We start from the raw sequence: 15991 nt of genomic DNA, 5'->3' as shown, positions 1-15991 counted from the left end.
CACACCAACTGGAATGTCATTACTGCCACTGCTCTAGTATCACCAAAAATCCTGTATCTGTGGTGAGGATTTAGTCCTGTTATGGCCACAGCTGCTTGGTCTCCTCATGGGGATGCCAGCACAGGCTTTCTAAAAGGACAGTGCCTCCTTCCAAGCCTGGTGGTCGTAAGTTTTACCAGTATAATTCATGGCTGAGTGAATTTTCCTGTCTTCATTAAGGGTTTACACCAGTGCTGCTACCTTGGAAGTCTGCCATCAATAAGCAGGTCAAACCTCTTAGTCTGGGAAAAGCCTCTCCATTGTCTTCTGCCTCATGAACAGTTCTTCAGTAACTATGTATTTTTTTTGGAGACCAGGGTGTTGGAAAACAATTGAGATATGAGTAAAGCGCTCTCCTTCACCACAAAGTAAACTGTATGCTTAATAAGATGAAATAATTTGGTCTCTGAGGACCAGAAAACAATAGCCTCACTGTTGCACTGATACCTTTCAAGTTATGTCCTCGTGTCACCCAAAGCAAACTGTAATAGGGACTGCTCCACAGCTCAGATTCCCTTTAAACCCCTTAGCTAACCTCTTTCACCTCTTCAGGTTTCCCTCTTTAGCATAGTCATTTCAGGAAACCTCATTTTCTTAAAAAAAAAAAAACCAGCAAAAAAAGTGCTAACTTTTATAAGGCCATACTCAAATCCCCTATGTTTTTTATAAACATCCCTAATTTTTATTCTCTATGCCAGGAGCTGAGATGCATAATGAAGTAAATAATATCAACAACTGTGACTGACTTTGAAGGGCACAACAGCAAGTAGAGCTTTGCCTTCTCCCTCCAGAGCAGGATGAGAATCTACTAATTACTTTAGTATAGTGTGGGTGGAAGAATGAGGGAACTTCAAATCAGCACAGCATTCAATGCAGTATTTCCTTTATAGTGAAGAACAAAAAATAACCCCAGACCTAGAATAAATCTCCCTACCCAATTCCTCCTTTTGTTTACATCAGGTCTGAGGTTACTTACACAGCAGCACAATGCTAGAGATTCCACACACATCTCCACACCTTAGGGCATGTGCCCACCTTTAGTTGTCTAGCTCTGGGAAGAAACTTTTCCTAGAGGCAAGCTATTACATAATGCTCAGGATGAGCAGTTTCTCACATCCTCCTTTGATCTGTTAAATAAAAGCCACAAGAAAAAAAAAATGCTAAGCACTATATTATTTTATTTTCCTGCCACAGTTCTACACTTATTGTCTCTCATTTTTAGAGATCTATTCTATCATCACTGATGCCAACAAACAGCCATCAGAAGCAGACAAATAAACCACGTAAGGCACAATTAAATATTCAACATGTTCCCCTTCAAGACAAGAAAATAATAACAAAACAACTGAAACCTGAGCCTCTTTCCAGCTACACTAAATTATGCCACTGAAATCAAATGCTTATTAACAGTTTTATTTACCCTCTGATACTCAAAGACACAGAGATTATTCCATTTCTGAAAAATCTACCACCACCACTGTGCAACAGCAACAGCTAGGGATTAGCAAAATAATAAAGGAAAATACAACTCAGACATCAGAGAAAGGAAGATTCCTCCATGGAGAGGCCCTTCCATGGGGAACAACCTCAGGAGCTACAACCTACTGTGAGCCCAGAGCACTCTTACCTGTGTGACTGAGCATGTGCCGCTGCAGGGCACTCGCCCATGGAAAGACTTGAGGACAGTAAGGACAAGGAATATTTTGCAGGCAGTCTGAGTAAGCGTTCCTCTTCCCTCTCAGGAGCTTATCCTTGGCAGTTTCCTTCTCATCCTCACTTGTTCCATTTCTGCCACTTTCTTCCTTGAAATTGTCAGTGGACTGCAGAAATGGGCTAAATTTGTTAGTGTCTGTGGTAGCCAGCATCTTCTCTATGCTAGCAAATTCCCCACTTGACTCCAGATCCACACTACTGATAAGTTTGGGCTTATTTTTCGTTCCTTTCTTTCTACCTCTTTTCTTAGTCAACCCAGCATCAGCAACAGGAGACTGCTCTGGATCACAAGCCTGAGACAGGTCACTGGGCAGGCTGGAGTCTCTCTGAATGGTGCTCACGATTGTCACTTTAGCTTTGGCATTCCCTGATTTGTCACACCCAGCGGAGCTGCTCACTGCCTTGGGACTGGCGTCTGCAGCCTCCGTTTTCAGCAAAGTGGGAGCAGAAGATACAGATGAAATGATCTGTGCAATGGAAGCCAATGGTGGCAGCTCTTTAGCTACTGAAGGCTTTGGCAAGAGAGGTGGTGGTGGTGGTTTAGGCCTCAGGGGTCTCAGCAAGGCAGCATTGCCAGGGAGAGCCGGGGAAATGATCGGGACAGTCAAATGCAAAGAACCTTTTAGTGGCTGGGGATGTCTGACACCCCGGTTTGTTTCTGAGTTCCCACTGGCACCAAAAACCAAAGGACACTGCAGACAGTTATAGGCCATATCACTGTTCCCAGAAGCAGCCAGCTCTTGATTCCTGGCTTCACAGGGGACATCATCTTTATCCTTCTTCAGGATTTTGGGGATGGACAGGTCAATAGGCTCCATGGAACAGTCATAAAGGGACAGAGATGAACCGAACAGGTTCTCCTGCTTCACTTGCACAGCACTCAGGCTTTTGCTTTTCTGAGAGAAATCCAATGGCTCATCAAAATCCATGGGGAAGTTGCCCACAGGTTCACGTTTGATGGAAACGTGAGATGATGTTCCCAGCAAGAAGCCGTTCTGTGGCTCCAGGAAAGGCGTCATGGGCTTGTGGTCCATATAAGTGCTGTCATCCAATAAAGAAGGGTCTGTCTGGCTTTCCTGGGCACTGCAGTCCACCATTAAGATGTAATTCTCAATCTCCTTTTCCTGCACATGCAAGTGCTGCTTGAGGATGTGGTGAATGCAATTCCTCTTGGCTGAAAAGGCCGTGCCACACTCCTTGCACTCGAACGGCTTCTTCTTCTGGCAGCCGCTGTGCGTCCTCATGTGAATGCGGAGGGCCCGGTAGTGCTTCAGGTCCTCTCCACAGAGCTTGCACACCGTGTCTGGCGAGCAGAAGGCATCCACCATCTCTGCAGCATTGCTGGTGACATATTCAATGTTCTTCTCGATATCCTTCCTGGTGGTTTTGAGGTGCTTCTTTCGCAGGTGCCTCTCGCAATTGGCTTTCACCGTGAAGGGGTAGTGGCAGATTTTACAGATATAAGGCCGCTCCCCGCTGTGCGTCCGCAGGTGCCGGATCAGCGCCGCCTTGTCAGCCGCGATGTAGTCACAGATGTTGCACTGATACGGGGAAATACCTAAGTGAGAACGGATGTGAGCTCTCAGGACACCAGAGAAGGCAAACACCTGGTCACAGAAACGGCAGGGGTACAAAACTTTCCTCATGGTCGGGGTCTTCTTGTTCGCTGCCCCTGCGATGATGGCTTTGAGCTCTCCTTCTGTGACTTCTTGCTTGATCTTGGCTTCCATACTTAGAGGCAGGAGAGCTTCAATGATGCTGTCCTGCTCCAGCTGTGTCTTCATCTCGTGCTGGGTTAACGGCTCTACTTTGGGTTGGAGGAGCAGCTGCGAGGAAGGACTTGATTTGGCTCCTGGCTGGGGGAGATGAGAATTGGAGGCAGATTCCACCGAGTTCTTGATCAGCCTCAGAGGGGGAGGTGGGAGGCTTGGGCTGATGCAGCCAGGGGAGGCTTGCTGGGCACTGATAAGAGGAGGAGGTGTAGAGGTTGCGACAACTGTTCGGGGCGTTACCAAAGGCTTTGGCTTCAGTGGTGGCATATGCTTGAAAATAGACTGCACGGGGACAGAAGGTGCCTTAGAAAGTGGAGGAAGACTGATTTGAGGAGGAGCAGAAGAAGCCATCTTCAAGATCTGCTGAATGTCTGCCAGCTCAATGGCAGACTCACTGGAGATGGGTTTCACCACAATACTGCTGTCAGGCTGGATAATAAAACCCTTCTGGAAAGGCTGCAGCGAGAGAAGCTTTATGTTTTCTTTTGTAGGAGGAAGGACTGAAAATGACCCTCCCATGGAGGCAGCTTCCAGAGGAGAGAGGCTGAGCAGACTGGTGCTGCCAGGTTCCTGAGGTAGGTTACTCTTCAGAGCTCTGAGCCGCATTTCTTGGACCTCGTCTTGTGTATTGTCCTCCTGCTTGACAGGCTTGATGTCTTTGGTGTACTGTAGGCCCAAGGATGCCATGAAGACTTTCTGGTCTGGGCTCTCACCGGGTGGGGTTGTGGACTGTGGCTTGTGCTTGTCTTTTCCCTGATCCACCACGTGAGTTTCTGTGTGCAGTTTGAGTGCCGAAAGCATGGGGAATGCCTTGTTACACATCTCGCAAATAAATCGATGGAAGTCACTGATGCACCTTCGCAAATTTGTTTCACACCAGACCTGCAAGACATGCAAAAATATTTAGAGTAAGAATCTCAACCTGGAAAGGCATCACAAGCTGCTGCAAAACACAAACAGTTCACTCTCTCTTCCACTGACTAAGTTAAGAGGTCTAGAGCAGCCCTCCCCTACCCAGCATGAAGATATTCCCACTTAACAGCCTTTAGTCTCCTAAGGGGTGTAACTGAATTAGGAGCTGATTCTCCACAAGTTCCCTTCTACAAAAGTAAACTCCTTCAGAAGGTTATTCAGGCTCTCAAATTCTTTTCCATCCTAAATTTCCCTATTAGAAACTTCTCTTGTGTCATTGACAGGACAGGAGCCTCAGCATACTACACAGAAAGGAAGCCAGGCAGTAGACTATCTCATTTAGCTCTACTACAAAGAAACCAGGAGCAAAGAAAAGAAAAAAAAAAAGAAAAATAAAAAAAAGGCATCCAAGAAGCTAAACCAATGAACCAGTGTAAACCAACCAAAATAAAATCCCCCAAAAGCAAATCAATGAAACTCAAAGCTTAAAGCAGAGTGGTTTTTGGTTAGGGAAGTCTGATTACATTTATTCTCCCAAGAAAAATACTAGTAGATGGCTGGCAAGATCTTTACAGACTTTAAATACTTTATAAATATTCTCTCACAGTGCAAGCAAAATTATTACAAAAGGAAAATACCAACATTCAAATCCCTTAATAACTTTAAATGTCTGTCATTAATTACAAAAGAAATAAACTTTGTTTAAAAGTTCTTTCTTTTGATATTTTAAGTTTTATACAAAAACTGTAACAGACTGACATGCTCCCCTAGCCCAGCAGTAAATTTCAAGTCTACCACTTTGCAGTCAGAAGAGTTGGAAATCAATGTTTTAACCCCAGAAGAGTAAGAAAAGTGCAGAAACTAAGCATGGTCCAGGTGGATTTGCTGTTGATTTTCTAATAGATAATGCAGCTTCATCCAGACCCAAACTAGGATAGGCAGGATTTGACAGTGGGAGGAATCACATCACCCAACAGAAATGTTTATGGCTCTCAGAAAAATATTTACAGACTACCTCCCTGACTTTCCCTATCCACTGTCCCTCAAACCTTACATGAGGAACATTGTGGAGTGTTTTGTCAGGAAATCACTGAAGATGTCACTGTTTAGTTAGTAAGGTGACTGCTCAAAGTTTTTTGTGTTAAAAACTTTCATACCCCAACTCCATCCTTGTTAAACTAAAATAAATAATGTCTTCCTTACCCTGTGTACTCTCTGTTGATTTCAGATGTAGGATTTTTTGGTATGCTCAAAGGGGCAAGGAACTAATATGATCAAAGTTTTCCTTGAAAATTTTTTATACATCTTTACATTGGTAGCGATCCACTGTAATGGTGAAAAAGCCATTACAGTGGATAACTGTAATGTTATTGGCACATTACCCAGTGCCAATATTCTTTAGATGAAAAAAGAAAAGGGAGGGGCATAAAGTGTTTAAAGCCTACACGAACAGTGGTGAAGTACCGTCCGCAAAATATTCTACATGCAGGATGAGTCTTTCAATGACCTCATCAGATAAGCACGGTAGCAGCTGGCACCTAAAGCCACCAAGAACAGAGAGTACCTGAGAAATGCGGGGGAACTTCCTACAGGAGAAGTCCGTGAATCCCAAGTCGTGGAAGCCTGCTGGAATTGAAGGGTTGTTCTGAATGAAAGGCTTTCCCATGGGATCTCTGGGAAGCTGCTTGTGGATAACTGCATTGTGGCGCAGTAGGCCCCGATGAGTACGAAAGGTGATACAACAGATGTCACACCTGGAAAGGAGAGGAATGAAACAGAAATTACTTACTGACTGCTGCAAACTTAAGAACTAGCATTCTTCTTGCACAGGGACATCCTCTTTCCTCTCACCCCATGATACCAAGAACTTGTTAAATGCAAAATAAAGCCACAGTGTATCACCACAAAAGGCCATTTTGGTCAGAGTCACTTTCTACCAGTTTCTGGCTAGTGAGTCCACTGGAAGTTTAAAGAATGTGAGAACTGACAATCTCACACAGACAGACAGGAGAATGGCAGCTGAGATAACAGCATTCTGAAAATATTTCATTGTCCAACAAAAAATATTTCAGTGGCCTTACACCATTTGATTTTTACTGAAAAGTCCTGTTAAAATAAACAACATTTTAAAAAAATCAGTGACAAGGAGAGGCTAAATCTGACCTAAATAGAAAGCAAATGTAAAAGCAGCACCTTTCATATCCACTACTTAAAACTTACTGCTGCATCCACTCTAATATCTGTGTGTCAATCTTCATCACATTGCTTTTCCATAAACTTTCACTGATATTTTTTAAAGCTGTTATGAGAAATAGACTGTTTGAAAAGGAAAACTAGTACTCCTTGAATGGGAGAAAGGTTCAGAGGAGGAAGACCTGAAACAAGTTCAACACTTCTGACACTTTTAGACCCCCTTCACAGCCAGTTTGCCCTGAAAAATGCAGAAGCACTGTTTTTCCCTACCCATGCTATTGCTGCAATTTCTTGTTTTTCTTAAGTTCTCAAATCCCAAATTCAGCTAAACAAGGGCTTCTCACATAAAACACTGCATTAAACAATCAAAGCTATGCTGCAGGCAGGAAGGGCTATGCAGCAACATTTGGTCAACACGTCAACAAGGACAATTGCCTTTTAAATATTTGGTATGTGAGCTCTGCAGCATGACAGGTTATGGCCAGTCTGCATTCAATAAGTGACACACAGTTTCACTCAATCTCAAGTTCCTTGTGGTTATAGGTCCAGCTCCCAGCCAAAACGTGGGTTTCCCAGAAGCAAAACACCAGTGCGTATGAGGCAGTCAGATTTTGTCACTGAGAATGTTATATGCACTAGGAGTTTTTCACATCTGCCTGTGGCCTTGGTTTTCCCCATACTGCCTTTGCTCTCTACATCAAGGAAAAGGACATGTGTCTAGTCATTAAAAAAACATCCTGCAATTAGAAATGACTTCTGACAAAATCCTGAAACCACCCCCTCCCTGCCCTATCCCTAACAAACTCCCATTGTTGTGCATTTTATCACTACATAAACTCCCACAGCCATTTTTTTATTCTCTGAAAACAAAAAGATAACCAAGTCACCCACAAAGCAACTGGCCTCATAGTCCCTGAGTGGTGAAAGAAGCAAGTGTGAAGTGTATATAACACGGCCATTGTTATCACAGTACCCAGAAAGCTTGGACATAAATATGCACTGAAGGTTTAATCTGTTTTAACTCTCCTGTCAATTCACTTGCATCCTACCTGTATAATTACTGCTGACATAGTTCCTGCATTCCATTAAATACCAAACCAATGCCATTTACAAAGCTAATGTTTACTTAAAGAGGTATGTCAAGTGTGACAACAATCTCAGGGGGGTGGGATGGGATGGCCAACACATAGTGCTTCTTCAGCATCAGGATCTAAGGCTCTCCTCCAGCTCACTTGGCAGCACCTATTCTGTGATGCAAAGCTTTCATCTTCAGTGAAGACAAAAGCACAACCAACAAAACCACTGGGGGCCAAAGAGCATTAAAAAAATTATGAGTAGTCACCTAAAGAACTTGCAGGCTACTGAAATTAATTGCTTTTAGAGGTCATGAAAATACCTTGCATGAAAACAAGCAGTGCTTCTGACATGTTCCTCCTGGTATGTCAATATACAAACAAGGAGGGTTTGGAAACAATTCTCCTGCACCGCTGGAAGCATTGCAGGGACACAGACCCTGACCTCAGGGCATCCTGAAGCATCTCTGGGGTCCCAATGTGCCTGGCCTGTCCTGGGCACAGGAAGCCAGTGCAGCAGCTGTATCCCCTTGCGTGTGACAGGGCAGGCACAGCCACCAGTGATGGCTCCACAGAGCTACTGGGAGCACTGACACCTGCCACTGAACCCCAGGATCTGGGCTGAGCAGGAGCCAGTGCTCCTTGCCAAGCAGCCACACATCCCAATCAGCAGGGAGGCGTGCCTTGTTCATGCTGCACTCCTCCTCGCCTCCCTCTTGCAACACACTGATTTTCAGCGCTACTTTATTTGGGTCTCTCATCAAAAGCTGCACTTGAGAGTTAATCTTTCAGAGCAAACACCCATGTGAAAGTCCTTCACAGTACACCTGTATCAACTGCTAGCCTCAAGACAGTAAAAATTCGCCAGTTAAAAATGGTGTTTTCCATGCAAAGGGCACCACCTTTTGTCCCCCGAACAAAAGTAATGTATCTTATAAAAGGAATATAAGCTTTCTCTTTTATTAAGCATATTTATTTTTCTCTTTCTTCCTTATCTTTTATTTTCCCTGCTGTGAGTGAAGAAGCAGCAAACAAAAAGGAGAATGTGGGATGAAGATTAAGCTCTTTTTTCATTAGGTCAGAAAGAAGCACCTGGCTGAAAAAAAGAAACATCCTGATAAATCCTGCCTGTCACCTCAAGGTGCAGGCTCTTCAGGGCATAAAAATGCACTGCACCTTGCCCTGGTGGCACAGCTTACAGAACAACATGGGAAGGAGCTGTGGATGTCCTGCCTTCCCCTGTGATCCAGATATGGACTCCTAGCACCTCCAAGAAAAACTTATAGCTACTAAGTGTCAAAACCTAACTAAGGCAAGCATCACTGCACTGACTAAGTCTTGTGTTAATTTAAAATGGAGTAAGCTGCCATGCCTAACAGTGCATTAACTGGAAGTATTAGTTTTTTTTAAGGGAGTCTAACTATTAATTTCTCTGTTTTGTCATCAGTACTATTTTCTATCTTTCAGTAGTGTCACTGCCTATAGTACTTTTAAACCTAGACCCACAGTTTAAGAAGGAAAAGAGAAAGGAATCCTAGGTGATATGAACATTTTTTCATCTTGTTTAAACTGCTTTTAAAAAAAAAAAAGTAATTGTGGAAAGTCTGAAAAGTCCAGCATATCAAATAAAGCATCTGAAACATATGGTAATAGTTTGCTCAAGATGAATGTTCAAAAAAAACCCAACAAAACAAACAAATCCAACAAAAAAAAAAAAACACCCAAACATACAAAAAAACCCCAAAAAACAAAACAAAACAAAACAACAGAGAGGCCTCCCTCTCCTTAAAATTTCTCAAGTCTGCTCATGTGCAGTTAGTTCCAAGTCAAACATGGATGACATGGCTGCAGAGAACAGTGATGGGAACAGGTTCTGAGGTTGTCAGCACCACAGGCCAAGCAGTGGCTCAACACCTGTGCAGAAATAAAAGCACTCTATCTGCAAGGTAAGTTTCCAGATGTATCTAATAAAAGCTGCTGTGTTATCATGTGATTGCTAGTCCTGGCCGCAGTTTTCAATTTTTCTATAAATACGATTACAGAGTAAGGATAAAATAGCTGTTCAGTTCCAAGTATAGAGATTAAATTTTAAGTAGAAAGGAAAAAACTGTTTTTAGCAGCTAAGGCCTCTTTAAAATTACTTTAATTCTCAATTGCCTTTATGTTTTGGACTTGCTCATATCTGTAACAATACAAATATAATACTAAGGCTCTGGCTTACTGGCAGAGGTATAAAAAACAAGCAGGTAAGGAAACAGAACTCCTAAAACACAAAAGCAGAACCAAAATGTAACAATGCAACAACCAGGCTGTCCTTGGTGTTTGGGTCATGTATCACGCCAGGCAGGTCTGATTAGTTATTACTACACCAGTGCACCTTTTCTTTCTTTTTAAAATTTTTTTAATGCAGACAAGTGTATGCATCTTTGTGTAAAAACACACCATTAAAAAGCTTTCTTCTAAAATAAGTTAGTATTCTTGAAATGTGTAATGCTAATTAGGATATAAAATAATTTTAACAGGCTTTACGAAATAGTCAGTGCTTTGCAAAGCTTGTTTGTTCAAGGGGGCAAGGCAGGATTTGCTGCACTTCATAAGTGGCACCTCTGCAAGGAAAGTTTACATAAGCAGTGCCTGTTACCTTGCATTACATTCTCCTCTGAGACAACTCCAATTTGTCTGCAGAGGAAATAGCTGTCCTTCTTTAAGAAATGGAAAGACATTTTAGAAAGGAAATGCAGAGCCAAATTTTTAGCAAAATTAATCAGTCTTGATTTTGATTAAGAGTAAGGCAGACAACCAGTAAATCCTTCTAGATTTTATATTTCAGTAGTCAAGACGAAAATGCCAAATATTTGTATTTACCGTTATGTTACCAAGAAATTAAACAAAACACTATGCTCTGCATTACCCGAGACTGCTGGTGAGCAAGTGCCATTTACCATTGTTCTGCTTGTACTACTGAAACCACACAGACTAAAACCTGAAGTTTTCACCCATGCAGCTCACTAATACAAAGTTGCCCATATTGTGTATGTTAACAAATAAAAACAGTCTTAAATTCCTAGGCCTTATCAAAAATAAAAGAGTTTGGTACCACTTTGTTCCTTTCCTGTCCGTGCTCTTTAGCAACTTCCACAAACAGAAGCAAGGAAAACAAACAAAAAGAATGAAACATATCCGGAGACAGAAGTCATTAATACACAACTAAATTATGAAGTTGTCTAACTCCTCCCACTGAAATTCCCAGTCAGTACCGTGTATTTTTCTATCTCTGTTGTTATTATTCTCCTTTCTCTCTTAAAGTTATTTGCAGAATTAATGTGGCTCTCATGAGCAAAGAAATTCCTATGCTGACCTAAAAATAACACAACTGGGTAGCAGAGAAAGATGGGTGATTCCCTGCTGATGACTCATGTCCACACCCGCGGTGGGAGCAGGCTCCCAGCCTCCACACTGGCAATGTCCCGCTGCAGGGGAGCCGGGCAAGGAGGGGGAGATGGAGAAAGGATGGTTTCAAACACAAGGGCTTTCACCATCTGTGAAAGAAAAGCTAGCAGGTTACAGACATATTCCCCTTCAGGAAATGATTCCTCTGCTTCTCTTTCACTTCTTCAGGGACGAGGCAAAGTGAGAGAGATGAGAAAGAGCCAACTGGTTTCTGCTCCTGTGCAACCCTACCCAGGTCCAGATACTCATCTCCTTTTGGATAAAAAAACCATAAAACAACCTTTCCTGGCCTCCACACCCAGGGCCTTGGGAAATAACATCCAACAGCCGCACTAATCTCTCCCATTTGCTGCAGATGAGTGATGGAAAAGCAGCAGTGCTGCGAGCCCCGTTCCTGCCCCCCTCCGGGTCCTCCTGCTGTCCTGCAATGCCCACTCCTGCCCCCCTCCGGGTCTCCTGCTATCCTGCAATGCTCGCTCCTGCCTTCCTCCGGGTCTCCTGCTATCCTGCGATGCCCACTCCTGCCTTCCTCCGGGTCCTCCTGCTGTCCTGCAATGCCCACTCCTGCCTTCCTCCGGGTCCTCCTGCTGTCCTGCAATGCCCACTCCTGCCTTCCTCCGGGTCTCCTGCTATCCTGCGATGCCCACTCCTGCCTTCCTCCGGGTCCTCCTGCTGTCCTGCAATGCCCGCTCCTGCCCCTCTCCGGGTCCTCCTGCTATCCTGCAATGCCCGCTCCTACATCCCTCCCCCGCAGCTCCCCAGCGTGTCTGACCCCGGAGGACCGGCTGCTCTGCCATCTCGACCTCGCCCACCGCTGCGGGGCTGTGCTGGAACCGCAGGCAGCACCAGGAGCCAACTCCCTGCCAGCTGCAGAGGCTGCCCTCCCCTTCCCTCGGTGCCTAAGGGGACGGACACAGCCCGCTAGATGTTCAGTGCATGCTGCTTCACAGCCTCGACAAAAGAGGCACTTTTCTTTTAACTTTTCCCCCCTTCCACCGCCCCCCTGGCCGTCTGATTTTGTTACCGATGTTCTGTCGCTCTCTTTAATCTTCTCCCTCAAAGAAGCCAAGCCACCCTTGGGTGCAGCCAAGGCTGAACCCCCTGTACCAACCCTTCTATTAATAGAGGGATGCACAGCATTATGTACATTCCTACAGCTGCACTGTGGTCCAGGAAAGAAAAGTATCGTGTAGGAGCCAGGAGAGCACCGCTATAAACCAGGGTGATGTTGCGCTTTAGAAATTTGTCAGCATGCAGCAGAGCCAGTGTCAGCACCAGCGACTCCCTCATCAGAGTAACTCCAGTGAAATTAACTGCTGTAAGGTTTAATAAAAAGGCACAAGCCATGCTGTGTCATGTTTAAACTTCCTTTGTGTGTGAGCAAAGAAAAACGAGTAAAAACTTCTTCCTAACGCTGTAATGAATTGCACTTACCAGCAATACTTCAACAATGCCAGATTTAAACACCTCTGCCCTCGTGAAACAGTACCTTACTCTACCATTTACTTCAACACAATTAACATGCAACTAAGACAAAATAATGGGAGATGGCCTGCAGACACTCATACAAAGTAGTCATTTTCTCATAATGACTTTTTTACTTAATAAAGGTCAAAGTTTTAAAAAACAGAAGTATCAACACTTTGGCTGGACAGAATCACAGAGAAAGAGATGAAGATCAGCTTAAACAATGAAGGGTTTAATAGTGAGGGCAAACATATCTGAGGGGCAAAAAAACTTGACCAGAATAGTCCTCTACAGCTACCAAAATTAGAAGCTGCACAACATGCAGAGTAACAGTTATTTGTGCACACCAACTCATGTGAACCTTCTGGTATTCTTTCAAGCTAAGAAAATGAAAAGCTCTTCCCATCTTCTAACACACCTTTCAAATATGAAAGCAAGTAATTCTGTAATTTTTAAATTAATAGCAAGAGTTAAAAAAGAAATCTATGTGTCTACCATGTTAAAAAAAGGCCACTGCTTTTCATGAGTAACATAAGGAAATACATCTCCAGGGGTTTCTCTACTCTGTAAGCATCCACTGATCAGAACACGGCTCACAAATAGGTGGAGCTGGATCTGGATTGCAGCCCCTTGCCCTTATCTACATTTGCAGGTTAAGATATGCTCAGCATGCAGACATGACTGCCAACACGCTGAGCAGCACCCAGCACTCTGAGAGAGCCTGCAAATAAACAAATCCTGCTCCTTAGGATCAGGCAGGCGTGCTAATAACCTCTTTTGGCTCAGCCCCTTTTCCCTCCTGCATGCCCCTTTACAAGCAGCTTTCCTCTACAGTCAGCTTTGCATTTACCCACTTTCTATTCTGGCAGCCAAGCTAAGATATTTAACAGCATGTGACACAGCACACAGTTTCACATGAGAGCATCACTCCCTGTGTCCATTCACCAGCCAATATTTTTATCCGGCTGCTCTGGATTCCCAGTTTCCTCACACAATGAGCTCCCTGAGGTGAGCTGACCACTTCTAGGCCAGCGCTGGCCTCGCGCTGCTCTTCAGATGTTTCCCAGCTCTCTTTTCTGAACAGGAACTTCAGAAGGCATGTAACATGCAGTTCTGTTCTGCTTTTGCAAGACAACCCACTGATTCTACTTCTCCATTTGCTCAGTAAAAGGATGCATTCACCAGTTTGCTTGCATACCCTCTCCTCTGCCTCACCAAGAATTGCATTGTACCACAGCATATTTCTGGTCACAGAATTCACCAGAGCTGGACTTCATCATCATCAGCTGTCTCATGGAATTGCTCCTGCACTGAAAATGCTGCCAGCAAGCGATTAGGAGTTGGTTCCTAGTTTCTATCAGAAAGACATTGAGCAAACAGCTTGAGAGCCGAATTGGCAGTGTCACACCACTGCCCCTTGCCACCTCCATCTTTGGCTGCAACAAGTTTTGTACCATTAACTGTGTTAGTACTCAGTAACTCCAGAGCAATTTCTATCTAAACTGTCCTTGCTGGTACAATCTCAGTGACTAAAAAAGGAAGTACTAGGCCCAAAATATAGTATGCCGAAAGCAGAGCTCAAGGAGGTCCATGAACATATGTATGCTGGAGTGCTCTCCATCCCTCTCAACAACTGTGTAGGATACAACAACCTCAGAATTATCCATCTTCATTAAAACAGCATACTGTTTCTTATTTTGAAATGCTAACAAGGAACGAGGCCATGTGCACATCAACAGCTGTGACAGAGAAAAGTAGTATATAACCTCACAATGCTGAATTAAGATGACTTGTCATTGATCCTTCAAGTTGCTTCCAATAATAGCAGTGTCAACTAGCTAGAAGAAGCTTCCTCTTCCCACCATGAACCCATAGTCTTGTCTCACAGTAAAATTAATTGCAAACAACATCTAGTTTTCAAACACCTTCACTCCTGCACATTTGTAGCATCACTAACACTCTCTTCCCACAAAAGGCTTGCCACATGTAGAGAGCAGTGTGCTTCAGAATAAGGAAGCCAGAAGGATTATCCCTACTATATAAGGAGAGAACAGATAGAAAGTGAATTCCTAAACTTGCTTAGATAGGCATTTGCAAAAACAGGAATGGCACTAGGGTATTTTTCTGGCTGTTTTCTTTTTTTTACCTTTTAACATTCAGTTCAATGTACTTTTACATGGTCAGACTACTGCTTCAAAAATCTAATATTGTACTAGTCTTTTCTACTGGTGATAATGCCTGAAATAATCTCCATACTTTAAATCTCCATTCATTTATTTTCTTTCCTATTTTATCTCCCTAAAGCCAGGGTGCAGAACTGCCTTGAAGAACAGTAACTGGGCAATAAACACGCCATATTCTAAGTAGCTGATATCTTTTTCACCCAAAGCCCACTTCCTCTTGTCTTGACTTAAATGGAGTTGCTCATGCACATTGTCTAAAATGATTAAAGACTGGGACATAGGTCCAGGTGCCTGGCAGCATCCCACCACACACTGAAGAATGTGGATGTGCTGGCAAAGGGGGCAACCTGGTGACCAACCTGGTGACCAATTGCAAGCTGCACATGACAGATATCTTCAATTTACCCACAGAGTCCAGCAGACCATTCCTATGGCATTTAAGTTGTCTACTCCATATTGGTGAAGCCAGGTAACACCAAGAAACAACAACAGCATTTTTCACCCATAAGTGTTTTCAAAAACAAGACCTCACAGTGGTTACCCTGGCAAAACTAGAGGCAGATGATCACAGATCCTAATGGTCAGACTCCTAACACCTTTCTTTCCAAGGCCTGAGTTCTTCTGTTGCTGAGCCTGTTACTAACCTGGGTTCAAAACAATAGCTTTCCATGGCAGTGTTCAACCTCTACACAATTTCAGCAAAACCTGGGCAGGCTGTTTTGAAGAACAAGGTAGGCTGTAAACAGCTTTTGGTGTCCTTTGTTTGCAGGTTTTACAGAAGCACATAACCCTGGGGGAAGAGAACTGCTTTTGTTGTCCTTGTGAAAATATGGCCAGGATTTTCAAGTTACAAAGCTTAATATATTAAATCACTGTTTGGACAGGCTCTGTAGAAGGTCAAAAACTTAATCTCCCCTGAATCTATTAATGGCAACTGGTTCTGGTCACCAGGTCAGCTGTGTGACATAGGCAGAGAGTAACTTTCACGCTGCAATGTCTTATTTCTTATATCTTACAAAAATATAGCAAAACCAAATCTTGTAACTGGAGGCAATGCCATACTGAACCAGCTGTGATGAGAAAGCCTCATGATATTCATTAAGAAGCAACCTTTTACCACATTCAAACTGCACAACTATCCTGGCTGAGAAATAATATTGGAATGAGTCTAACACCATAACCAGCTCCC

The 15991-nt window shown here is 43.6% G+C and overlaps 1 protein-coding gene across 1 annotated transcript in view; it reads right to left on the bottom strand.

The window, feature by feature from the left end:
• RREB1 (ras responsive element binding protein 1) overlaps positions 1-15991 on the bottom strand; it is a 119826-nt gene that overhangs the window by 15844 nt on the left and 87991 nt on the right. Inside the window, exons 8-9 of the mRNA XM_054285024.1 lie at positions 6001-6190; positions 1667-4406 (exon numbers count right to left, since the gene is read on the bottom strand). Coding sequence (XP_054140999.1) covers positions 1667-4406; positions 6001-6190 — 2930 coding nt within the window. The remainder of the gene's footprint in view (positions 1-1666; positions 4407-6000; positions 6191-15991) is intronic.

This window comes from Melozone crissalis, unplaced genomic scaffold (assembly GCF_028551555.1).
Source record: "Melozone crissalis strain CALT ecotype California unplaced genomic scaffold, PUWL_Pcris_2 ptg000042l_1, whole genome shotgun sequence".
NCBI lineage: Eukaryota > Metazoa > Chordata > Aves > Passeriformes > Passerellidae > Melozone > Melozone crissalis.
Note: the sequence above shows the minus strand (reverse complement) of the source record. Positions and strands in the feature narration are given on the sequence as shown.